The following is a 26329-nucleotide window of genomic DNA, read 5'->3' as shown; positions in this document are numbered from 1 at the left end:
ACAATTGGCAGGGCCCCAAACTTTGACTAGCCACTCAGGTTAAAAGAGGCAACAATATTTTAGAAGCCAAATTCTAACATAATGTGAAAAATACTCTGATCACAACATAAAAAAGTAACACTAAATACTTAGTTTCTTAATAAATAACTAACCATCCCAAAGGAAGAAGATATTATCAGTTTCAGACACAGAAGAATGGAGAGAAAGTAGATCCAATTTATATGCATGGGAAAGCAGGAAATTATAGCTTTGTGTAGTAAATTCCATTTTAATAAAAAGGGAACGTGACATCTAAGAGCCTGATCCTAATGAGAAGACTCTTGTTGACTTTAATGGGCATCAGATCATACCCGAATAAAGCAGAATTACAAATTTAGGTCCTGATCCTGCACATACGTATGCAAACTGCTACACTGAGTTCACGAGTTTGCAGGATGGAAGCCACAATGACCATAAAGTTCCCTTAACTTTCCCATACATTCCAAAGAGTTCTGCATTATGAGCCTGAACTACACCTCTACCCCGATATACCACCACCCGATATAACACAAATTCGGATATAACATGGTAAAGCAGTGCTCCGGGGGGGGTGGGGCTGCGCACTCTGGAGGATCAAAGCAAGTTTGGTATAACACGGTTTCACCTATAATGCAGTAAGATTTTTTGGCTCCCGAGGACAGCATTATATCAGGGTAGAGGTGTATCAGTAAAATGACACCATCCACCCAGAGACCATTCACAGTTAGAGACAGCTAATCAGCAACAGGTATTCCTAAGAACCACTGTGTGAATGTGTATAACTATATGCAGTACTCTTAGGTATTTATCACCACAATGATTATTCACGTTTTATTTAGTCTGATTAAAAGCTTACCTGTGCCCAAGATGATAAACCACCGTAGTTATTCCATGGGCATAATGGCTGCTGAAGTTGAAACTATGACTCTCTTGGAAGCTTTGGTTTGTTCCAACACTAGACCAGGAAAAATGAATACAGTTTATATTTTATAGGGGGAAAAAGGGTTCTTTAAGTTTGTTCTGAAATGTACCACAAGCATCCGAGTTCATTTTACCTTACAAGGTAACTTTTCAGTTCTCCACGATAATTGATGACTAGCAGTTCAGCTGACCATTGGGCACTTGCTTTATATTCTACAAAGATCAATCCGGCAATTGCGTAGCTCAGATCTCCTGGAAAACTGGTTGCCTTTTACCAAACAACCCAAAAAAAAGAGACATTTATAGGTAAAAAACACAAAAAAGCAGCTAAGCTGAACTAACAGAAATAATTCATATATTGCATTAGTTCCAGAGGAAAATGAGTTTGCCCTTCACAATACTAAGGAAAAAGCAGTCATGTTAACACAGAACATAAGGTGCTTAGACAATATATTGAGGGAAAGCGATTAAAAGATACCCAAAAATGTTAGCTCATAATAACTTGTCCTTCAGGCTGTGAAAGATTTATTGATTTTAATTCTGAAATTGTTATTAGCTTGCTGCAAACAGCATTACGTTTCCTCAAATAAAAGACCATTTTGTTGAGATCCCTGTAGCAGCAATGCCAATTTTGGATTGTGATCAAATCAGAATATAAGCTGCACAGTTTCAGACCTGATCAGTACTTTCATGAGAGAAAAAAAAAAATGGAAGTTCAGATGCTATTGTGGGTAGTGGTGCTGGCAGTGTTCCCTTAGAGCAGTGATACTCAGACCTCAGTGGTTCAGGAGCCAAATTAGTGATAAACATTACCCAAAAGAGCCACAGTAGTGTGAATTCATTGCTTCGTTTATATATGTGTATACAAATAGTACACACACATATTATTCTTACAGCAAAATGATTGGTTAATAACTTAGACTGGTTAATAATTAAATCACACAGTGTTTCAATATCACATGCTGCAAAGAGCGGCAGGAGAGACATTAGAGAGCACTTGCGCCTCACGAGCTCAGTCTGAGTATCATTGCCTCAGAGTGTGATGCCCCAGTAAAGTGTCAGAGGCCACCAAAAGCTGTTGGATCTGCCATATTTTTGGATGAGAGTCAAGATAAAGTTCCAGTCAACTGTGTTCTTTGAAGATCTATTGGTACTTTCAGCGAAAATAATAAGCAGGAATAATGTACTTGTTCATTTAACACTTATAAGCTCAATTGTATTTAGGCATGATAAATACTTCATACTATACTACTAAAACACTAATAGCACATTTGTAAAAGTAACAGTCTTTGAAGTGCAAGTCCTTGCACTAGAATATACTGTTATTAAACTTCTACAGAGGAGTGAGTAGAAGCAGTCATTTGTGTGCATACAAGTTACACAGGGTTCCACTGTATGAAACTTTATTTAATAAAGACAGTAAATACCGGAGAAATGACAAAGAGCTCACTGCCCATCAGGTCAAATACTCTCACAGTTCCAGTGCTTTCAGCATAGGCAAGCAGTGTGCAGTCATGACTCCATGCCACTCGTCTCCACTGTGTGTTAGGATCCCTCGGCACTACAGAGAAGGAAGATGTATTCATAAAAATAATATGGCCATGGTTTCAATGGTTACATTACAAACTGGACTCAACTGTTTTCATCTATCAACTTTCTGAATCTTAATTAGGACAATACAGAGTTTTGTTGGATCACGTAAATTAATCTTACTGTAACTCATCCACTGTAATGGAAAACCTTGACACTAGGAGTCTGAATTTCCTAACTTTTGTACTATAAAAATGTCATTCTTAACACAGCATCAATGTACTGCTTGCATATGTGGGAATCTTTTTAATAATCTTAAAAACAGAGTGGTGTAAAAAAATGGAAGAGATATAACAGAAACTCTGCCTCAAATTTCCTTATTACACAGACACACGATAATTTTGTAGATAGGTGCTACATAAAGTGTATTCTCTAAAGACCATAAAGAGTTCAATCATCGCACTGTGCACTTATCATTATTGTCCAGCAACAATAACTGATCATCTTACCACCTGAAAATAAGCATCCACTGGGATAAGGAGCAAAGAGAAGATGACAGCCTATTCCAGGCAGCCTATCCCATTATCTAACAGACAGAAAATTAAGACTAGCAGAAGGAAAGAGAGAGACTGACTTGTTTGGTACATACAGTATAAGCCAAATATAGCCCCTTTCATTTCCAGCACTATAGTATTACCCTATTGAAAATTATTGTAACAAATTTTTTGGAAGCTTACTGTAATTCTACTTTACGACCACTATTGCATCTGTCCTACCATCATACTGCACTGATATGGCTGTTTTAAAGGAAGAGCTCCCTTCCTCAGACATAAAAGATGTCACATTTGAAGGAGTCATTTAAACACAGTGGGTAACCTTTCCAAAAGCACCTTAATCTCAGTTTCAAAATGATTTAGGAGCCTAAGTCTCAGCGAAAGTCAATGAGATTTATGGCCCGTGCTTTTGAAATTTTCCCCAAGCATGGCAGGAGGTAGCCAGATTAATAGGATAGAGAAGGCAAAGGACTCTGTTTTAGAGTTATGGTACCTTAAAAAAAAAAATGAAGTAATCCCTTCAGCTCCTATTACAAACATTTATTTGATCTTTGAGCTTTGGTAGAGGACAGCTGAACCACTGTGCAGTCACACCACAACCAAGATACTTTTGTACACATCAATCCTTGTAGCCTGTCCACTTTTTTGATATTCAATACTCTACTAGTGCCTCAACATGCCCTCTTAACTCTACCCTGTCCACATCAGAGATTCAGGCTCAGTACCCTAGTTAGGGTAGAGGAAGGAAAAAGTGGAGAGAAAACAGTCTGTCAAACTGTATCAATGTTATTAAAAGGTATTTCCTTAAAAGAGCATATGAATAATCTTTTAAACCCAATAAGCAATAATAACGCTTAAGAAACCTCCTTGCCATAAAAAAAGGTTTGCATACCTTGACATTTTCCAACAATGGATCCAAAGTCATCTTTTGCAGACCTGTAAATCATGAACACATGTAATTAACTGAATTTTGATGAAGAAAACTGACAAATACTGCAGCATTTATAAAATAATTAGAAAATACTGAAAGTGCATAATTTGAGAATTTGCACATAGTTAATTTTACTTTCTATTAAGACATTTGATTCCATCCTCACACAGCCAAGATGGCTTAAAACATAGTTTAGGATCTCTCTCTTTCCAATCCATGGACAAAACTGCTCAAAAGAGAGTCAGGGGCATCCATTCCACCAGATTATATTAGCACCAGGGCCGGCTCCAGACCCCAGTGTGCCAAGCGCGTGCTTGGGGCGGCCTTTTGCCGGCAGGGCGGCAGGCGGGTCCGGCGGACCTTCCGCAGTCATGCCTGCGGGAGGTCCAACGGAGCCGCGGGACGACCAGACCTCCCGCAGGCATGACTGCGGCGGGTGCGCTGGTCCCGCGGCTCGTGTGGACCTCCCACAGGCATGCCTGCGGCAGCTCCACCATAGGCATGGGACCAGCGGCACGTCTGCGGGAGGTCCCGCGGAGGCGCGGGACCGGCGCCCGGCAGCGCGAGCGGCGCAGCGCGCCGCCCTGCTTCGGGCGGCGGAATTCGTAGAGCCGCCCCTGATTAGCACCTGAATAACTAGGCAGGTAAACGTGGGATCTACACAAGCTCAGTATCCTTTAAGGCTAGTATTTCATAAACAATGTAAAAATTCAGCCAGTTACAGCTATACAGTAAAAATGCAAACTTCAACCTTACATTCTAGGAAGTTTGATATTTGTGATGTTTTGTCTATTTTCATCAAAACAGTTTTCATACATTTTCTTCTTTTACATATAAATAGCAGGTTTGATCTTCCAGCAAATGGATTTTTGGAAAGCAAGCAAATACACTCAGTCAAGACTCGTTCTGCAGATAAGTATGTGGTGGTTGCTATTGAACTTGCAAATGAAGGTGGGTACGTTGTCTTTTTGGGGGAGAGGAAAGTAAAACTCTCTACATCATTTTACTCAAATCAGTATTATTTGTACAGCACCATAAGTGTTCAAGGCACTTTACAGATAAGTAAAATGACAGCTCCTTGCCACAATCCAGTGAGATTCCAAACAACTCCTCTTCCTTCTGCAATGTGACTTCAGTGGGAGATGAGGGCACTCAGCATCTCAGAAAGTTAAAGCCAGAGATTACTTAACAGAGCAAGAAATGAAATACAAAGGAGAGGGAGATGCAAAGGAGGACAAAAGCAGTGAACGATCATGAAATGTGCTTAGTGAGGTTCATCCATCTTGTTCATGCCTCTATGTGTGTTCATTTTTTAAAATGTAGTTTGTGTGTTTATGGGCAGTGTCAGGAATAAGGCAGAGGGTGTAAAGCTGCTGCTTTTAAAGTTAATAGGTTCTAAGACCATTTCACAAATTATGATGCCTAAAATGAAAAAATGGAGTTAAGGATTTATAAGCTATATTTTTAAAGGTAAAATTAAATTTTTTTAAGGTACTCCATGAAATTGGTAGTGAAATGATAGATAATACTGAAGTTACCTGATTTCTACACATTGGTCCTGAACAACTGCCAACAGTTTACCATTACTGAAAGGAGGGGAAAAAAAGCATTTCATGTTAAAATTCAATTACAATAAAAAGTTGCTTTTGTGAAACATGGGTCACACAACTATGTATCATTTTACAAACTCAGATTTAAATTGTGTCTTACATTCCACATGAAAATAATTGGGTGGTGACCAGGTGATTCAGGGGGCCTGAGGTCTTCGCAACCCAGCACTTCGGCGGCAGGTCCCGGAGCAGAAGGAGCCCCCACTGCCAAATTGCCGCCGAAGACCCGGAGCGGAAGAAGCTCCAGGCCCTGCGAGAGTTTTCCGGGGCCCCCAGAGCAAGAGAAGGACCCAGCTCCAGGGGCCCCGAAAAACTCTCGTGGGAGCTCCTGCGGGGCCCGGGGCAAATTGCCCCACTTGCCCCACCCCCCAGCAGCCCTGGTGGTGACAATTACTAGAACATACTGGTCCCTATTATGTAAATTAGCACAGTTAGATTCCATATGTCACTGGCTGCATCATATCACTCAGTACTATTAATATCATTTTTATTAGCACTATTAAAAACATCTAAAATGGTTGTTCCAAAGGAGATGAGAGTCAAACACTGCTGAAGGATAATTTTAAAGCCAGAAATATTTGTAATTATGCCTGCTAAGACAAGAGTTAATCAAATATCATGTTTCAGGCTGTCAGCTGATCACTACTGGGGCGTTGAAGGAAATTCCCATCCTGCCTCAAAATATACAGCATTGCAAATTGAGGGAAGGGGTCCTCCTTTCTTCTGAAGCAGGAAGCATAGACCATTACCTTCAGCCAGATACCAGACTTGCTGGACATTTGTTCAGATCCAATATGACACATACTATGTTTGAGAGCCACAGTAAAACACCCTGCATAAAGCTATTACTAACTAATATCAGGTCGTGCAATCCTCCTATATATACACATTTTCCATTTCTTAGAAAAAAAATCATTCATTTTATGTAACTATTGCAAAACAGCTATTTTCAGTCCCAGAATTTTTCCACACATTAAAGGCCAGACTTAAAAGGTGCTGAGCAGCTCCTGGAAACCACATTATACTCACCTCCCACTAACTTTAATGGAACTTGATGACATAGCATCTTGCAGGTTCTAGGACTTTAGTAAAGCAAGTCCTGACAAGTCAAGTCATCCAGTAGATTCTCAGCCAAAGATTTATCCTACTCACCATCTTTACTTGCAAATTGAGCTCGCATTCAGGGGTGAGCAGGAGGAGGAGGATGGAAGCCTGCATTCAGTTCCACACACAGCAGATAAGATGGGTAAAACTAAATGAGCTGGTCCAGACAAGACTGCCAAACCACTAGCCTCAGGGATAGGAAGGCCATCAAAGTTAAACCCATGACCAAATCTGGACCCATAGCTTATTTTCCTCCTTCTTTAGCCCATGTCTCTCTGATAATGCTAAATTACTGCTGTCTAAATAGAATGTTTTATATGCTTGCTCAGCCAACCTAACTGTTATTACAAAAATTACTAGAAAGAGCGAGCTTGCCTTTTTTCCCCCCATAAATGTATATAAAACAATGTGTGTGTCAACAAAGAACACAGAAAGAAAAATGATATTCCTCTTACCTTGAAAGCGCTAGATGCCAGTTGATCTGCTTACTAACCAGACGAACAAGCCCAGCAGGGAGGGAAAACTTTGCAGGACTGAAATTACAAGTATATTTAGATTAGAATGTGAGGTTTTAAAATGGATACAATAGATATCAAAACAGTAATATGTAAGAAATACATGGAAGATTAATTGGTTTCAAAAGGTCACTCTCAACATATTAGCCTAAAAGTTATTTTCTATTTCAGAAAAAAAAATTCCTAGCTGGAAGTCAGATGTCCAAAACTACTTTGGGTGCTTTTGTTTTTACACAACAAATGCATACATTATGAAATCTTAAAAGAAATTTCCCACAACATACACAAATGACGGCCCGAAACCTGCAAATGGATCCATGCATACGGACCTAAATGCCTGCCTGAAGTCCAATGACTTCAGTAGGCAATGTATTGCTGTAAACGCCTGACCCTGTCAGATCCAATTCCAAGATCAAAACCCAGGTGCACACTTCATGTTAGAAAAGTATACACAGACAGATTTATTTACGTGTGTAGTCTACTGCTATTTGAAAGAAACATCTTGCCATTCAAATGATATCAGAGGGATCCAGCCAATCAGAGAAACAAGAAAAATCAAAAACTTAGAATCTGACTAAATGGCATACTAAATATTGAATTGAATCTAAATAATGAAACTTACAGTCTAAGGCCTGGTCTACACTAAGGGGGGGGGGGTCGAACTAGGGTACGCAAGTTCAGCTACGCGAATAGCGTAGCTGAACTCGAAGTACCCTAGTTCGACTGACTTACCCGTCCAGACGCGGCGGGGTCGAACTCCGCGGCTCCAAGGTCGACTCCACCACCGCCGTTCGCGGTGGTGGAGTTCCGGAGTCGACCGGAGCGCGCGGGGAGTTCGAACTATCGCGTCTTGATTAGACGCGATAGTTCGAACTCTGAGAAGTCGAACTCACCGCGTCGACCCGGACGGTGAGTATAGACCTACCCTAAGACTGTCATTTATGTATACTATATCCTGCTAGAGACCTTTCTAGAACATTTGATTTTAAACACATTATACTGATTTACAAATTAAGATTAGCAATGATGTGACAGTTCAGTGGAAACAGTGGCTCCTCCAACTCGGGAGTCTTCCTTGTATTTTTTCCTGTATTTCTTGAAAGAGAACCTACATTTACATTTTTATTTTGTCCATGATAGTATGAGTTTATCGGAACAATTTTTACTGTGTGTTCTGTGAGACATGCATTGTATTCCTCCCTTCTATCACTATGCCAACCCCAATTACTTATTGGAAAAATTGGTATTTTACACTTCTGACAAAACTAGATCACAACTTTCAAGTGGATACATGTAATCCTTAAAAAAAGTGACTAGTTACTTTTCTGCATGTTGGAATACTGTAAAATTCAGAGCAAGTAACAGTAGCATGAACTGATTCTGAATATAATTGTGTTTGTTTCATGTTTTGTATAAAAAACAAAAATGCTTTACACTTTTAGATGGCTATGTCTGACCTCAAGCAAATCACTTTACAAGTCAGTAGCATAGTCCACAATCATGTCTAGGACCCTACCAAGCACTTCAGGAAGGAGAATGACATAAGAAAATTTCTAATGACTTGGGAATGCTCACCGCAGATAAATATCATAAGATGCATATTAAGAATGGAGAAAAGTAGTAAGTCTGAACTCAGCACTCTAGGGAGCAGGGCCAAGGAAATATACAGTTTACAAGCTCAACCAAGAACTTTCATAGGTCTAGTACAGCATTTCTCAAATGCGGGCATGCAGCCACCAGAGCTCCTGGGCTGTGATGAGGCGGGAGGACTCACTCCCTGCCCCTCCCTGGATGAACAGCCTTGGTGTTGGTTGCTGGGGCTTCCAACAAGGGTTGGATAGCTGGTGAAGTCCCCATCTTTCCAGGGTGGTGGGGCTCAGAATTTGGGCTTCAGTCCAGGCAGGGGAGACAGGCTCTGGCCACGGGGCTTCAGGCTCCGGCCCCCCCGCTGCATCCACCAGCCCCCGCATCGCCCCTGGACCCTGATGCTTCCCCCATCTAGGGCTTAATTTGTCCCCAGACATCCTGGGGTTGAGGATGTCAACACTTTTCTGCTGTGAAAAGTGATACCTGTATGTTGGTTAATATCACTTTTCACAGCAGATTTACTAGCTAGCAGCAAATAAATTGCAATGATTTGTACAAGTATATGTGCATATTTATTTGTTTTTCCTATAGCTAATTAAGTATTTTAGGAAAAAATGTGAGACCAGCCACCAGCAAGAGTTGGTAGCCGCACTCTGAGGCCACCAAATAATTTGTCCTGAGAACCCCGGGTCTAGTAGCACAGATAACATAAAGCCTAGAGAGTGTACAAGCTCAAGGAAAAGAAAAAACACTTGAGTTGCAGACAAGAAGAACATTATTGTCCATCAAATCACACAGAAAATGGAACCATGGAACATTGTTTATGAAGAAAAGTATGGCCCTCAAACCAGACAAACAGAAATTCCCACATCCGTGAAAACTATGTCCTGCTAAATCTCAGAACGACTAGCATGTTTGACAGTGTCACTTATCTGGTGGATTAGCAGGTTCATCCCAATTGTCTCAAGGGACTAGCAAGTATAAAAGTCTATCATTCCACGGGGTCAGAGGTGCAGCAGCCATTCATAGTTCGGCTTCTGATCACAGGACCCCTTTACATAGAATCTTGCACTTGCTAGCAACTAGAATGAGATGATCATCCACTTTCCCTTCCAATTCCTTATATTTGGGGTCACAGCAGGAATGGTATGTCTCATTTTAAGGAGTTGGGGAACTGGTTTTGGCTGATCATTTACTGATTTTATAAGTATTCAGTACAGTGTCAACACAAGGAAAGAGAGCCCCACAGCCAATAATATAAATCTACGTATACTGTTTATTATGACTCAGCACTATGAAATGAAGTCAGAGATAAACATGGAACCCTACAATGCCATTTGGGTGTTTAGAGTCACTTTTTAGTGCAGAAACTCACTTTAGTGGCCAAATTCTGACCTCCAATACCTGTTGGCAGCTTTAACAAGCACAATGTGGCCATAAACTGGGTTCAGTGCAACAGTAATTCTCAAGAAAAGCAGGATTGAGGAGGGAGGGGTGTCTTTACTGGCATGGCAAAAAAATAACCTTCTAAAGCAAAAAATGTTACAAGGAGGAATAATATTTGGCAAAAATTTAATATTGTTTCCAGTTTCAACAAACCTACCTGTACCAGATATACTGAAGCAAAAATAATGCAGGACCTATAAAAAGAGAAAAGCAATAAATTGAGACAATTGCTTCAACAGTTTAAAAAAAAAATCAGTCCTCAAGTTACAGCAGAAAATAAAAAGAACTGGGTGTGACAAATCGGGCAATCTCCTGCAATATCCTGGATAACCCTTACTGAATTATGTTTAATACCACTGGAGTCCATTTATTAAAAATGCAATTGTTAATGGGTTATTGAGGGATTGTATGTATTTCCATGGAAAAGATAAAAATACAGCGCCTCCAGGAGGTGAGAACGAAGGAGGGAGATTAGTCAAAGTCACTCCAGTTGTAACATCTCCAGAGGAACACCACTGCCTGGAAAGATTCACATAAATTAATTCAAACTGGATTCTCTAGGGATCAACAGACAAAGAAAGGATTTTTGGACAAATAACCTGTTAGTAAACTCACTCATGGAGTTCTTCCTGATTCAGTAAATGGACAGGACCTCTGGTCCATGAAGGTCTCAATCCTTAGGGAGGGGCTGGAAGGACTTTGGCCTACTGAGACTTCCTAAAACTGTGTTTCTGTTCTGAGCAAAGAGTGTTACAAACTTGAAACCATAAGAAGAGCCCTCTGTGAGGTATGACGGACTGTTCATCAGCGAGAGCCCATGTTGGCGTTGGAGTGATCTCCGGTAAGTTTATTAGCACATGTGTAGGTTCTTTTATTGTTTGTAACATGTTTTCTCTGTACTGCTTTTGCCTTAAAAGTAAAATGTGCTTGCTTAAGAAGAGCTGTGTAGTAGATTAACTGTGGTAAACACATCTCTCTCAAGAAAAGGCAAAAAAGCTTACTTAAGCAGGCTGTCTTTTGATGGGGAGGTCACAGTTTAGGCAGGGAACTGTCCAGCCTGGAACTACCCTAGTCAGAAGGGAGAGAGGCAACAGCCAAGGAGCCAGAAGCCTAGAGTGGATGCACTTGCTTGATCATAGAAGGGGAATACAGGTGCAGTTGCCCTGAATTGTGACACTGGAAACTCTCAGAAAAAGTATTTTTGGCATAAAAATGAATATTCTTAGTTTTTCTACTTGACCACTGAATCTCAAATTTTATGAAATAAGTAAATACAGAGTTCAAACTCCACTCACTTTGAAAACTCAGTGAAAAGTATCTGGGGGATGAAAATTACTAACATGCATACATCAACCATAGTAATAGCAGCATGCCATGATTTTAAAATGCATTTTGTAGAAGTGTCCAGAAATCCTTACTAAAAACCATTAGGTCTGACAAAGGCACATGCCAAAACCTCAATATCATTCTGCAGTAATACAGATGCTTGTCAGATGCATGTTTTATTAGTGTGCCCCAATGGGGTACTATCTAACCCAGGGGTTCTCAAACTCAGGGTCAGGACCCCTCAAGGGGTCGTGAGGTTATTACATGTGGGATCGCGAGCTATCATCATCCCTGCTCTGCCTCCAGCATTTATAATGGTGTTAAATATACAAAAAAAGTGGTTTTAATTTATTTTCACACTCAGAGGTTTGTTGTGTGAAAGGGGTCACCAGTACAAAAGTCTGAGAACCCCTGATCTAGCCAGAACAAACTCATAACTAAGAAGATACAAAGGGAAAAACGATAAAAAGCTGTTCCTAAATTGATACATAGTTTCAATTGTATCAATTAGGGGTTCCATTATACTAGCCCAGCAGTTCTCAAGCTTTTGTACTGGTGACTCCTTTCACATAGCAAGCCTCTGAGTGTGACATCCCCACCCCCAAAATTAAAACCACTTTTTTATATATTTAACACCATTATAAATGCTGGAGCCAAAGCAGGGTTTGGGGTGGAGGCTCAACCCCCACTTTGAGAACCCCTGTACTAGCCCCATCACAATACCAGGCATAGCAAAGCCAGTAAGCAGAACCCACACACAGATCATTTAAGCCATAAATATAAAATCAGTCAACAATCCTTCAATGAAAATAAGTCATATTTACCTGTAATTGCTCTAGTGATGATAAAGGATGCACCATGTTTTTTGCTGCCTCTTGGCTGTAATTACAACAATACATTCATCATGCAACATCTGAACAATCCAATATTCATGTACATACTCAATGAATAATGCACTTGATAAACCCTCTGCTCCTCTAAAAACTTCTCATTTAATTTTGAGTATTCCCAATTCCATATGAAATTGCATAAGCTAAGAGACTGTATAACTGAACTTCAGTATGTGCCAAATTGTAATAAAAACAGAACATTAACATAGGATACAATTGTTCAATGTGCCGTCATTGGTGCACTATATTCTGACTGTGCATGAGAAAGTCTCTGGCTCAAAATTCTTATGTGAAAGAGAAAGAACTTTTATAGCAACAGGTCCCTTTCTATATATATTTCTGCCAAGTAAAACACCTATTTAGAAACCATTTTCTCCCCCCAGTACCCTTCTTTCACCTTTCCTTCTCTCACATAATCACAGTAATACTCTACTTCTGCAGCAATGCCATTCCACCCCATTTTGCATCCATTGCCTGGCACACAGAGAACTCCAGGTTCCTATCTCATGCAGAAAGGAGCAGAGCAGGAGAGCTACATAACAAGAGGAGGAAGCAATATAATCAGCCAGGACAAAAGGGAAAGCAGAGAACCAAGAAAGGAAAAAGTACACACAACAAAAGGAAGATCCAAAGAGAGGGGAGAGATAACAGAACTTGGGCTAAGTGCTCTTGCCTATAAAAAGAGGATGAGACTACTTCTCAAAGAAAAAGAAAAGGAAGGAGGAAGAGATTTAAACCAGAAATGAAAAGCAGTAAGAGAACAGAGGGATAACGCAGATAAAGAGAAAAGGAAAACATCACAAGCAGACCTTAAAGCAGTGGTTTTCAACCTGTGGCCCACAGACCCCTGGGAATCCACAGATTTCTGATTCCAAAGGGGCCCACACCTCCATTTAAAGTTTTTTAGGGGTCTGCAAATGAAAAAAAGAGGTTGAAAGCCACTGGCTTAAATTCAATAAATATTCATTTACATATGGTTGTCGTTCTCTGGTCAAAAATCTCACAGCACCACGAGCTGAAGGAATGAAGTACAACTACTCTTAAGTCAACGATTAGGTTAATGGAGCAGATGGTTTTATGGCAATCATGCCAGTGACAAAGGTAGGAATATATTTTTTTTTAAAAAATTCCTAATGCTATGATTTTCCAAAATGAATGCCCAAATTTAGGTTTCCGACTCCATATTTTGAAGTCAATGGGAACTGTGGGATATTCAGCACCTCTGAAAAATCAGGCTGCTTGTTACATGTCTAAATGAATGCATATTCAGACACCTAAGTTCTAGGCTCCCGATTTGAAAATCTTGGCCTAAGGTAGAATTTCTTTTTATTTAAAGTTTGCAAAGCTTTTTAAAGAAATACCTTTCACAGTGTGAGCAACTCTTTAGAATGCCTGTTTGTTGTGCCTCAGTGTGGGTGAGTTGAAGGGAGGAGTACACATAGCTGCCCCAATACACAATTTGCTCAGTAAAGTTGATCTGCCAGGCAGCAATGTGGCCACAGTTTCTACATAGCACGGGTGGCCAAACTGTGGCTCATGAGCCGCATGCAGCTCTTTTACAGTTAAAGTGCACCTACAAGACTGGGCAGGAAGGAGCTTGGGGCTTCTGCCCTGCGGTGGGGTGGTAGGACTAGGGGCTTCTGCCCAGCAGAAAGGGGGATAGTGGGCCTAAGGGCTTTAGCCCAGCAAGGAGGTATCGGGGAAGAAGCCCTGCACCCTGGCAGCAGGGGCGGCTCCGGGCCCCAGCACGCCAAGCGCGTGCTTGGGGGCGGCATGCCACGGGGGGCGCTCTGCCGGTCGCTGGAAGGGCGGCAGTCAGGGTGCCTTCGGGACCAGCAGACCCTCCGCAGGCACGCAGCAGAGCACCCCCCGCAGCATGACGCCGTGCTTGGGGCGGCGAAATGTCTAGAGCCGCCCCTGCCTGGCAGGCACTGCCCCATGGGGCAGGTTGTGTGTGTGTGTTGCAGTTCTCGAACTTCTGAAGATTACTGTATGCGGCTTCGGAGGGTCAGTAAATTTGGCCACTCCTGCTACATAGCATTACAGTAACAATAAGTGACAAAGTTTTGTTTGTTTCTTTTATTCATAAGATTTCCCAGTGTGCCCAAGGGATTTAAGAGCATAAGTCCCACTGAAAATTCTAAGGAGTCATGAAAAGCTCCCAAATCGCACAGGCACTTTTGAAAGCCTCCCCCCATTACTTTTAGAGTACTTTTTTGAAGGTTTACAGCATCCACTTCTGAACTTAAACTACGTACTCTTGTTCTTCAACTGTTTCATCCCTAAAAGTAAGTAACTTACTCTCATATTAGGAACACTAGAATTTACCCTCCCTTTAACGTAGCTCCACTGGGAATTACATACACCATATAGTTATAGAGAAACCCATCTTCCAACCCATTAAGAAACCTCCTTTCTGATTCATTCATATTTGATGGACAACCTTCAAATTTTTTTCTGTTCAAGCAAATCTATACATGAATCATATCTACTTTTGCAATGATAATATATCCATTTAGCACTGATGTTTGTTGGCTGCCTAGCACACATTCATAAAAATTACCTTAAAAGAACACAAAAGTTGAAAAGTCAAGCACTCAAAAGTTAGGAAATGCCAGAATTAAGATTACCTGGGCAACCATAAAATTCAGTCTCCTTATGCTTAAGCATTATCACGCAGTCTTTAAATTACGAGATCAAATACATTTTCCCCCCACAGGACCCCTGCTTCATTCAGTGCACAGAATGAACAGTGTTCAGTGAATGGTTAACTATTCAATATTTCTTTTTTTATCCTCATACATGTGGCCTCATGCATTATTACACACTATCCAAACCCTGCATTGAATACAGAAAGCCATCATGGGCTTTTCTGTGGAGCTCTCATCACAGTATCTTGGTTATTTACAAACACTAATAAGTTTATCTTCACAACACCCCTGTGAGGTGAGGTGGTTTTATTACCGTCACTATTTTACACATGGAAAAGCCGAGTACAGAGATTGGAAACCAAAAATTAGATGACACTTTTGGCTTTACTTTGAGAAACCTACACCTAACTTTTCAGAATTCTTAGCATTTTATAGCACAAAGTAAGGGAAAGAACAGAAAAAGAAGAGATGGAAAATTTGTCCCCAAGGATACAAGGGCAATCCACTATTCGCTGATCATAGAAAAGGGTCAAGGTTTCTCTAGTGGCCCATGCAGAACAAACAAAACTTCAACAATTACAATTTTCTAATTTGTGAATTTGAAATAATGCTTACCCAAACTTTGTGCTGTGATATCTACTCATGACAAGCTCTGAAAACACACCAAAAATTGTATGCCCTCCCCACTCAGTACATGTATCAAACCCTGCCAGAGCTTTAATACGAAATAATTTCATTTGCATCATACACTGTTCACTTGACAGAGAGCATGGTTTTCATAAGAACTCCCACTGAGTCCTTTGGTGCTGTGAGTACTTAATATTTCTGGAGATCAGGCCCAAAGTAAATTACACAATGAATACTTCTCCCTGACAACTTTCTGTATGTTTGTTAAAAAGTAAAAACCTAATCAATATTTGTTAATGGTATAAAAAGGACAGAAGATTTTTTAAAAAATACCTAAACCCATAGGTGCTAGTACTAAGAGTGCTAGGGGGAAGCAGCACCCCCTGGCTTGAAGTGGTTTCCATTATATACAGGGTTTACAATTGCATTCAACTGCTTTCAGCACCCACATTATAAACATTTGTTCTTGCACCTGTGACAGCACACGTGCAAAAGTGAGATGACAAACTGGAGGGAACTCACTTCTCCCTCCCACTGAAAGCAGCGTTCAGTGGCACGGTACCGGTGTTTTGTCCGTGCCCTGGCTACTCGTGATGGATTTACGATCCGCTGCATATAAGGGTGGCCTCAGCCGCTTGGAGAGAAGGAATCCCCTCGCTCAGGATTGGTCTCATTTTGTCCGGCTGAAGGGTTTTGCTGGGTGCCTGCAGATTTCATCCGTGCAAGATCCCGCAACGTGAGCCCGAGCCCCCCACCTCTCACCGCTGGGGGGGGGGGCGGGAAGAGACCCCGCCATCCACACTCCCCTGATCCCCCCCGCCTGGCGGGGCTCTACGTGGCCGCCCCCCTGCGGTCATTCCCACCCGGCGTGGGGGGACTGACCTGCACCTCGGTCTCCGGCGGCCACTCGGTGTTGATGAGCAGGTCGTAGAGGATGTTCTCCTCCTCCTCCTCTTCCCCACTGACCTCGGCCGCCGCCGCCGCCGCCTCCCAGCTCCCCCGGGCAGCGGCCATGCTCAGCCCGGACCCGGATCGCTGCTGCAGCCGCTACGGCGCCCGGCAGCGGACAAACCTCACACTAACTCCCGGTGGGCGGGGGGAGGAAGAGAGAGGTGTTTAACCCTTTCCGCTCTGCTGCTGTCTGCGTAGAGCAACTTGGGCTCGCCCAAAAGCCATAGGGAGATGGGGGCAAAATGCTTTCCAGAGGTCCCAGCATGGCCAGGTCCTTAAAGGTATTTAGACTCCTACCTCCAATTTCATTGGGAGTTAAGGGTCTGAATACCAGATACCTTTCAGGAGCTTGGCCTCAGGCCCCAGTGTATCAGCAGGGCTTTGCTTAGGCACAGAGGTCTACCACCCCCATGGTCATGTTACAGGATCAGCACCCTAGAATGCAAGATCATTGGGACAGGTAGCATTAATTTAGGAGCAAAACACAAATAAGTTAATAAATGAAATGGTAATTTAAAAAAACAATTGTGTGTATAGTATTTTTCGATAATGAAGACTTCTTAGGACAGAACGAAAATGAGCTCACACCTCCCTGCTAATCTTATTTTCTATTTTTAGCATGATTTTAATAACCTCTTTTTTTAATTTGTAATTATCTGTGTGGTCTAGTTTTAGATACTGACAAAAGTGTGAAATTAGAAGACCTAGCATTCTGTGCTGTTAGATAGCTTGTGTTAAACATTAAGGAAATAGTTCCATTTGAGAAGAAATTACTACTGATTAATAATTATTTATTTTGCTGAATATTTTTTAGTTGAATAATGTTTAGCAAGGTAAAATGGTAACATCAGCAGTGCATCAGTCCAATGTTCATAGTTTACAGGAACTATATGAAGTTCACAGTAAATTTTTCCTTCAGAGCTACAGGCTCCAATCTGTCAAGGAGCTCTGCAAGGGCTTCACATGGACACTGCATGTTTTAAAAAAAATAATTGCATGAGTATCATATCATATGATCCAAAAGCAAGGCAGAATATGATGATAGATAGATTAGATAGAAAATGAGTTAACCACTGTAATGTAATAATGTAATAACCACTGTAATAAGAGAAACCAGAAAATAATTAACATCATACAGATGAACTGTATTAAACTGATCTGATCTGAATATAACTGCAAAAATACAGCAGAGATTAAACTGATGCCCCTTTGAACCTAGATTCCATGTCCTTTGGTTACTATTAAAAGACAGCTCCCAAAAAGGACCCAAAATAATACCATCGATAGCACAAATGAAATCTGGTATTAAAGTACTAAAATACTTATTGCATTATTTCTAATATAATACTTCCTATCTCATATGTCATCAGCATAAGTCAGTAATGGTCAGTATGCCCCAAATGGTAACACACTTGGACAGAAGGCTCTGAACTCAATTCCCATGACAGGAATTAGTTTAGCCACCATTCATGCTACAATGCAGTAGTAGGAGATGCTGCATTGTTACAGGTGCTGTCCTTGGTATGAAATCTAAACCTAGGTGCCTTCTTCCTCTCTCTGGGGTCACCCCCAATGTAAGTTAAACATTCTGTGTATCGATTTAACAACAGTAGGGAATTACCATGATGCTATGCTCTCTATTCCATAAACTAGCTTATAATGGGGCAAATTCACCATTAATATAAACTGGTGAAGTAGAGTTGCACTTGTTTTGTTCCCAGTCTGGCGTTAATCTTATATTTACAGTGCCAAATCCAGAGGTTTTCACTCTTGTCAATAGGAGTTTGCTTGAATACCGACTGAGTAGAAAATGAGTACATTTGTGTAAAAGTTGAGTAAGGACTTCAGTAATGTTACTAAAAACAACTTAGAATTCCATATGTGTAAGTAAAGATACTTTCTAAGAAACGTGGTTATAGAAGATTAAATAACTATGAAACCAGACTACACCAGTCCAGTTGTCTACAGGTGACAATAATTGCATAATTTAAAGACAAAATACTCATTGTAAACAGATAGATTGGGTTTAGATTCAGGTAAAGAGTTCAGTTTCAGATTTGAGTTAGATGAGCAGTGTTACTAATTCTCTAAATTTTATTGCAATTCTCATTATATTTGGTATTTTTTCTTAAAACCCCAGCTTCCAGAATCCCGTGATTATGTGAGAATCTCAGCTTTAATTTGAGTGATAAAAGTATGTTTCTAGCTCTCATGGTTATGGAAAAAAGTTTGAAAATTTGATCTGAATATAACCTAAAAGATAAAAAACAAAGGGCAAATAAAAAGTGTGACAGATAATACAACTTCCTGCAATATCTTTGGAAGACCATATTATATTATGTATGGTTTATGGATTATTTTGGGCTGCAATTGTATGTAACCCCTCCAGAGGTGAGATGTGACAGATGTGAGACCTGGGAGTTCAAAAGACTATATTTAAAATATGCCAGACACGCAGGGTTACCAGGTGTCCGTTTTTTTGACAGGAATACCCAGTCAAAAAGGAACCCTGGCGGCTCCGGTCAGCACTGCTGACCGGGACGTTAAAAGCCCAGTCGGCAGTGCCACAGGGTTAAGGCAAGCTAGTCCCCTACCTGTCCTGGGGCACCAAGCTGTGCCCCGGAAGCAGCCCTCCAGTACGGCTCCTAGGAGGGAGGGGAAACGGGGCTCCATGCGCTGCCCGAGTACCGGCTCCGCACTCCCATTGGCCAGGGGTGGGGACGGTGCCTGCGGGTGAGAGCAGGACATGCCGCAGAGCCTCCTCCCCCCGCCGCCGAGGAGCCAGACCTGCTGGCCACTTCTGGGGCACAGCACGGAGACAGGACAGGCAGGCAGCCTGCCTAGCCCCACTGTGTCGCTGACCAGGAGCCACTCGAGGTAAGGCCAGGCCCCAACTTCAAGCCGCAACCCCTGCACTCATGGGGGTATTTTTTCACATCCCTGAGCAAGAAAGACAAGCCCATAGACCAGGGGTTGGCAACCTTTCAGAAGTGGTGTGCCAAATCTTCATTTATTCACTCCAATTTAAGGTTTCACATGCCAGTAATACATTTTAATATTTTTAGAAGGTCTCTTTCTATAAGTCTATAATATATAACTAAACTCTTGTTGTATGTAAAGTAAATAAGGCTTTTAAAATGTTTAAGAAGCGTCATTTAAAATTAAATTAAAATGCAGAGCTCCCCAGACTGATGGCCAGGACTCGGGCAGTGTGAGTGCCACTGAAAATCAGCTTGTGTGCCGCCTTTGGCACCCGTGCCGTAGGTTGCCTACTCCTGCCATAGACTAATGAACTCATAACTAAGGGGAAACCCAGTTGTGAGTTTTGAAGGAATAAAACTTACCAGAACCCTAGGTTCAAGTTGGGGGTGACTACTAGTAAGCTTTATAGAATGCATGTAGATAGATTTTATTATTGTTTTAATATGTTTTCTCTGTAAAATTTTTATCTTAAGAATAAATGTGCTTGCTTAGAAAAATCTGTGTGGTAACTGATAATTACAGGCCATAGCCCTTTTCAAGAAAGTGAAGTGCAGGCACTTGCCTTTTTAGGCAGTCCATTTTGCAACGGATATCACGGTGTACAGCATCTGTACTGCCTTAAAATCCCTGTTAGGAGGGAGCAAGACACCAGTCTCTGCCCAAGAGAGATGATGACTTGGAGCACAGAGAGCAGTTTACCCTGAAGTTGTGGCAAAAAGAACCAGGTTTTCAAATTAATAATTTCAGACTGGGAGTCTGACTCTTCAGTTTTGAACTCGTGGTGTGGGCAACACTGAGTCTGAATGAAGGTTCAGAACTTGGGCTCAGTTTGGTTTATGGTCTCAGGCTCACCAGCCGATTTAAAATCCATGTCATGGTCTTGGTTTGGTCAGTCTCCGGTTGGGTTTGGATTAGGTACGGGGCTCATGGTCAGTCTGGGCTGGTCAGGGTTCATGGTCTGGGGGGTCAGCTAGGGCATGTCCGGCCCCAGTCCGGGTGAGGGATTAGAGTCAGTCAGGGCAGGGTCGGGGTCGGGGTCAGGCAAGGCAGGGTACAGGGTGAGGATCCAGACCAGGAACTCAGCTTGGGGATTAGTGGGTAGCCAGCGATCCGGGTTACAACTCAAGCCACTGGCTCGCTCAGGGAGCGGCTCGGGATTTGGGTCGTGGCTGGAGCCCCAGGTCACGGTTCAGGACAGACCGGGTTAGGGTTGTTTGGGGTTCAGGTCGGACTCACTCGGCCCGGGTGATTTCCGCAGCCGGAACCGGTGCGGTCTGGCCGCGGAGCAGCCCGGAGGGATAAAGCGTGGGGACCGGCTCTGGGCGCTCTCGGCAGCGGGCCGCTAACGCCGCAGTCTGCGTGGCGCCGAGATGGCGGCTTTCTCCGGTACGTGGCACCGGGGCAGGGTGCGGCCAGGCAGCGGGTGCGGCAGGGGCTGCTGCTCGGGGTGAGGGCCGGGGGCAGGCGGGCTCACCAAGGGCCCAGCCAGGAGCCCCCGCCGGGGAGGGGGCCGCAGACTCCCTGGTTACACGGTCCCCAAGGGAGCCGGGCGTGGGTGTCGCCGTCCCCCGAGGGAGCAGGATCTGCTCTGTCTCAGGCCCGTCGCGCAGGGGCCCAGGGCAGCCCGCTTAGCGCGGGGCGCTGGTGTCACAGGCTGCTACCCCCGAGCGGGGGCGGGATGGGGTTATGGGGGTAACAGCTGGTAAATGAAGTAAGAAAAAACGAGAGACGTCGGTGTCAGTAACAGCTGCCTGTAGGGAAGCGCTGTCCGTCACGCTAGGGCGGCCCTTTGCCTCTGGGTTGAGGCTGGCGAGTTTTCTTCACTCACAGGGGTCATACGGGCCTAGGCCAGGCTGGCTGCTGCCGGGTGTAATATTCATTATATAATTTGCTTTGTTATAAATTAGTGTTAGCTACATTAAGGCGGTAGCTTTTCACATAGCAGTAGAAGAGCTGTGAGTTTTTTCAAGGAGGTGCTCACTAGAAGAGGTTAAACCATTTAAATATTTGTCAGATTTCCCCCCCACAGACACACACACCCATGACTTCAGTGTTCTGTAAATGGTGTTACCTGAATTGCACACTACAGTGGACTGTAGCTATTTTTTTATTTTATACGATTAGGTGTCAACCCCTGGTTTGAGCACCCTTCCAATACATTAAAATACATAATTGTATGGAATCTTAAAATACGTTTATGCTGACAGATGAAAATTATCAAGAAAAAACAAAATCCTATTCACAAGAAGACTTTTGATATTTGGTACTTCGCTGCAGAGATTTACTATAGACTCCTTCAGGGCTCTCCTCTAATGCTAACTGTATCTTTGGACACCATGGAATAAATCAGAAATTCTTCTCCATATCATGAAGTTTTCATAGCTTTAATCCAGCAATTAGACATAATGATACAAAGATGAAGCCAAAATTTCATGACTTATAGTGAGAGTTTAGCTTGAAAAATCATCTCTATTTTGAGAGCGGGAACGGGGGAACCTACCATTGCTGTTGTGAAACCTCATTACTTGAGGCAGCCATGTTGTTTATGTGGTCTTCAATTATAAATTTCAGATTAGAGTTAAACTAGATACAATCATTATAGTGCTTTGGTACAGTTTAGCATAGCCATTCCTTGCAAGGAGTTTACACATCTTTCTTGAGTATTGTAGTTTGCTTCAGAATTCTTTAAATCCCGCATCAAGTTTTGTGTTGAAGCAACTGACAGTCAGAAGTTTATGAGCAGGCAACATGAAAATATAGTTAGAATTTCAAATTGAGTGCATTTCATTTAACTGTTCAGGAAATTTGGGTCCTTCCTTTTACTATTCAAAAAAAGTAGAATATTTCTATTTTTTTTCTTAAATAGCAGTACCTTGGTTTAAAAGGACACTAGTAACTTAAACATAGTACTAAAATATGAAAGTGGCTTACTCAAATATCAGTATCGCTGAGATGCAATGATGATTAGAATAGTTCTATAGCGTGGTGTTGAGAGGAGGGAGACTTTTTTGGCTGCTTAAGTGTCATGGTTGGGTCAAGACTGGCCTACTGTGAACCCCCAATTAGCCAGGCCCTTCTCTTCAGATAACTGTCTATGCCTCTGATTCTTAGCCTTGGAAAGTTGGGGCACATTCTATGTTTAGATAATAGAATTAAGCACAGAGCACTTGCATGCAAGGAGGTGGGCCAGCAGCTGAAGAATCAGGTTGACAACATGATGCAATCAACTGGTTTGGTTAGAATTTTGCACCTCATTCACCTTATTGAACTGCATGAGGGAAGGTAATAGAGTCCATCCATCAATTTATGAGTTTTACCTGTTCGCTTGTGCATAACTCATAACCGCCAGACACAGAAGTTGGTGTATATTCTGATTTTTTTTTAAAACCCTCTGTAGCAGAATTGGATGTGGATAAAAACTTTTATTAAAGAATTTATTTCACACTGACCTATCAGAATTGGTAAATCACTGCAACTCTGTTCCTATCTTCATGCTGGAGTAATGAGAGTTGGGGATGTGAAAGAAAACAGACCAAGCATTGTGTTGCAGGAATATTTTTTTTCATTTTGGCAGTGTTACTGTAAAAATACTTTAAATGGAGCCTCTGTTGTTAGTTTACATTTAGTTGGACAAAGCCACTGTAGAGTGATGTGATATATGGTGTTTCCTATTTTATGGCTGACGACCTGTCAGTGGCAGTAGTCCTAGCCTCTTCTGTCTTGCCACTTTTAGTGCTTGCTATAGGAGGAGTAAAGGTCTGAATTCTAAAAACCTGATTCCCTATATAATATTGATAGCTTTGCTCTTCAGAAAATAACTTCCATCTCTGTTGTAGTCAGAGTTGAGATTTTGGAGCATAGAAAAATTCTACCCTCTGATACGCACATGCAGTTCACATTGATGTCAAGGTGGAGATGCACTTGCACATCAAGGGTAAAATTTGGCACTAAAAAGGCGGGGCCAAAGAACTCTGAGTCCTGCCATCTTCTCTTTACTTTGTCAACCACAACAGAGGAAATGGACAAAGGAACATATTTGATGCAAAACATTTTGGTGCGAAAGAAGAGACAGTACTGTGTTGACAAAAATATATAAACACTTTTTTCTTTTTGAACTGCATGAAGGGTTGGCATTTGAAAATAATGTCCTCAGACTTATGATGAGATATCTAATGCTTTTGTTTGTTTGTTTTTTGTTTCTGATAGAGATGGGTGTTATGCCAGAGATTGCTCAAGCTGTGGAGGAGATGGACTGGCTGTAAGTATGAGTGCTTGGATATCTAATAAGCAGGAGATCACCATCAAAATTTGGTCTGTCAGTGATGTGTAATTCAGTTTCTGAAATATCCAGTCTCTCTATTCACTTAACAGCAAAGATGCATGTGTTTTCCACATCTTTGATTGCATCTCTTGTATTCCTTTTATCATGAATGACTGAAAAATCTGATAAATGTAATTGCAGAGCTGATGTTAGCCAGGTTGGGGAAATCAGGAGTAAGGTATTCATTGCAGCCAATGTTATGATGCCTTTTCTCTGCAAAAAGCTTTTTTTCCGCCTTCCTTTCATTGTACTTATGGTGAGCATACAGAACCAGATAACTAGTATATCTTAATCACTGAAGGTTGGGGTTTCAGATGTTATGCAGGTCATTTGCTAGTTTGTCTCAGGGTACACTACGAAATTAGGTCAAATTTGTAGAAGTTTTTTTAGAAATCGTTTTTATACAGTCGATTGTGTGTCCCCGCACAAAATGCTCTAAGTGCATTAAGTCGACAGACTGCGTCCACAGTACCAAAGCTAGCGTCAACTTCCAGAGCATTGCACTGTGAGTAGCTATCCCGCAGTCTCCGCTGCCCATTGGGATTCTGGGTTGAGATCCCAATGCCTGCTGGGGCAAAAACAGTGTCATGGGTGGTTCTGGGTACATGTCGTCAGGCCCCCTCTCCCTCCCTCCGTGAAAGCAATGGCAGACAATCATTTCGCGCCTTTTTTCCTGGGTTACCTGAGCAGCTTCCATACCACGGCAAGCCTGGAGCCTGCTCAGCTCACTGTCACCGTACGTCTCCTGGGTGCTGGCAGATGTAGGACTGCATTGTTACACAGCAGCAGCTCATTGTCTTTTGACAGCAGACGGTGCATTACGATTGGTAGCCATTGTCATCGTACTCCTGGGTGCTCTTTTGCCGATCTCAGCAAGATCGGTCGGGGTGCCTGGGCTGACATGGGAGTGACTCAGTCAGGTCATTGCCATCTTCTGCCGAGCACCCAGGAGATAATGATGGCTAGCAGTCGTACTGCACCATCTGCTATCAGCCTAAGATCTAAAAGATAGATGGATCAAAACAAGAAATTGACCCGATTTGTTTTGTGAAATCAATGGCCTGCTAAACTCAGGGATTTGAGTTCAGTCCTTGAGGGGGCATTCTGTGTGACAGTTGTTTGTGTTTCTCCTTGATGCAAAGCCACCCCCTTTGTTGATTTTAATTCCCTGTAAGCCATGTCATCAGTCGCCCCTCCCTCCATCAGAGCAACGGCAGACAATTGTTTTGCGCAAAACCAGCCGAGGAGGTGACAGCAGCGTAGTAACGAGAGGGACATGGTCATAGGCTTCTCACAAAGTACGGGCTGGGCAATGTGCACATCATGCTGATAAGCTCTGCAAACACGCTGGCCAAACAGGAAATGAAATTCAAAAGTTGGCAGGCCTTTTCCTGTCTACCTGGCCAGTGCATCTGAGTTGGGAGCGCTGTCCAGAGCGGTCACAATGGAGCACTCTGGGATAGCTCCTGGAGGCCAATACTGTCGAATTGCGTCCACGCTATCCCAAATTCAACCCAGCAAGGCCGGTTTCAGCGCTAATCCCCTCGTCGGAGGTGGAGTAAAGAAATTGATTTTTAAAAGCCCTTTAAGTTGGGGGGAAAAAAGGGCCTCGTCGTGTGGACGGGTCCAGGCTTAAATCAAAGTAAGGCTGCTAAATTCAACCTCAAGTCATAGTGTAGACCAGGCCTCATTCTGCTGCCAATGAAGTTGGATGGTTGCATAATTGTGGCTGCTCCTTGTTTCCAGCTTCTAGTTCAGTTTTCTTTGAATACATTTTCGCTTGTATGGACAAAATTCATATGTTGCAGGTTTGAACACTTCAGGACACTGACTGAATTGGTTAATTTGATCTCCTTTTGCAATTATAATCTTCCTATAAACTGATATGCAAGGAGACTGACTTTTTACTTTGTCAGCTCTTGTTTTACACTGAGGGTTTTGCAGTCTTCCCACAGATATTCAAGCTGAGTCTATCCCATTGATTCTAGGAGGTGGTGATGTGCTTATGGTATGTATGTTAAACTGTTCAGTTTACATAGAAATAAAATTCATGGCTTTTCAATTTTAAAATTAAATGTACAATAGATGGATTATTTAAATCTAGTAAGTAAGCACTGACAAACTAATTTGGAGCATATTTCGTGAAAGCTTAGTTATAATATGCGGTTAATCTTTATCAGATGGTATAATCGAACAGTCCATTTACTCAAAAACTTACAATCCATAGAACATAAAAAAAGTATTGCAGCACATCTATGTAAAATTGTGTTTAATTTAGGGCTGTCAATTAATTGCAGTTAACGCAGTGATTAATGCAAAGTAACTAGATTAAAACAGTTAATCAGTTTGTCACACTGTTAATAAT

The 26329-nt window shown here is 42.1% G+C and overlaps 2 protein-coding genes across 2 annotated transcripts in view; one reads left to right on the top strand and one right to left on the bottom strand.

The window, feature by feature from the left end:
* Positions 1–16841, bottom strand: part of NBAS (NBAS subunit of NRZ tethering complex) — a 363078-nt gene extending 346237 nt beyond the window's left edge. The window contains exons 1-9 of the mRNA XM_045011210.1: positions 16593–16841; positions 12367–12421; positions 10374–10410; positions 7124–7201; positions 5493–5540; positions 3916–3959; positions 2367–2500; positions 1074–1207; positions 875–973 (exon numbers count right to left, since the gene is read on the bottom strand). Of these exons, the coding sequence (XP_044867145.1) occupies positions 875–973; positions 1074–1207; positions 2367–2500; positions 3916–3959; positions 5493–5540; positions 7124–7201; positions 10374–10410; positions 12367–12421; positions 16593–16724 (761 nt within the window). The 5' untranslated portion in view covers positions 16725–16841. The remainder of the gene's footprint in view (positions 1–874; positions 974–1073; positions 1208–2366; positions 2501–3915; positions 3960–5492; positions 5541–7123; positions 7202–10373; positions 10411–12366; positions 12422–16592) is intronic.
* Positions 16842–20896: 4055 nt separating this feature from the next.
* Positions 20897–26329, top strand: part of DDX1 (DEAD-box helicase 1) — a 42071-nt gene continuing 36638 nt past the window's right edge. The window contains exons 1-3 of the mRNA XM_045011254.1: positions 20897–21029; positions 23850–23901; positions 25909–25972. Coding sequence (XP_044867189.1) covers positions 21014–21029; positions 23850–23901; positions 25909–25972 — 132 coding nt within the window. The 5' untranslated portion in view covers positions 20897–21013. The remainder of the gene's footprint in view (positions 21030–23849; positions 23902–25908; positions 25973–26329) is intronic.

This window comes from Mauremys mutica, chromosome 3 (assembly GCF_020497125.1).
Source record: "Mauremys mutica isolate MM-2020 ecotype Southern chromosome 3, ASM2049712v1, whole genome shotgun sequence".
Taxonomy (NCBI): Eukaryota; Metazoa; Chordata; order Testudines; family Geoemydidae; genus Mauremys; species Mauremys mutica.
Note: the sequence above shows the minus strand (reverse complement) of the source record. Positions and strands in the feature narration are given on the sequence as shown.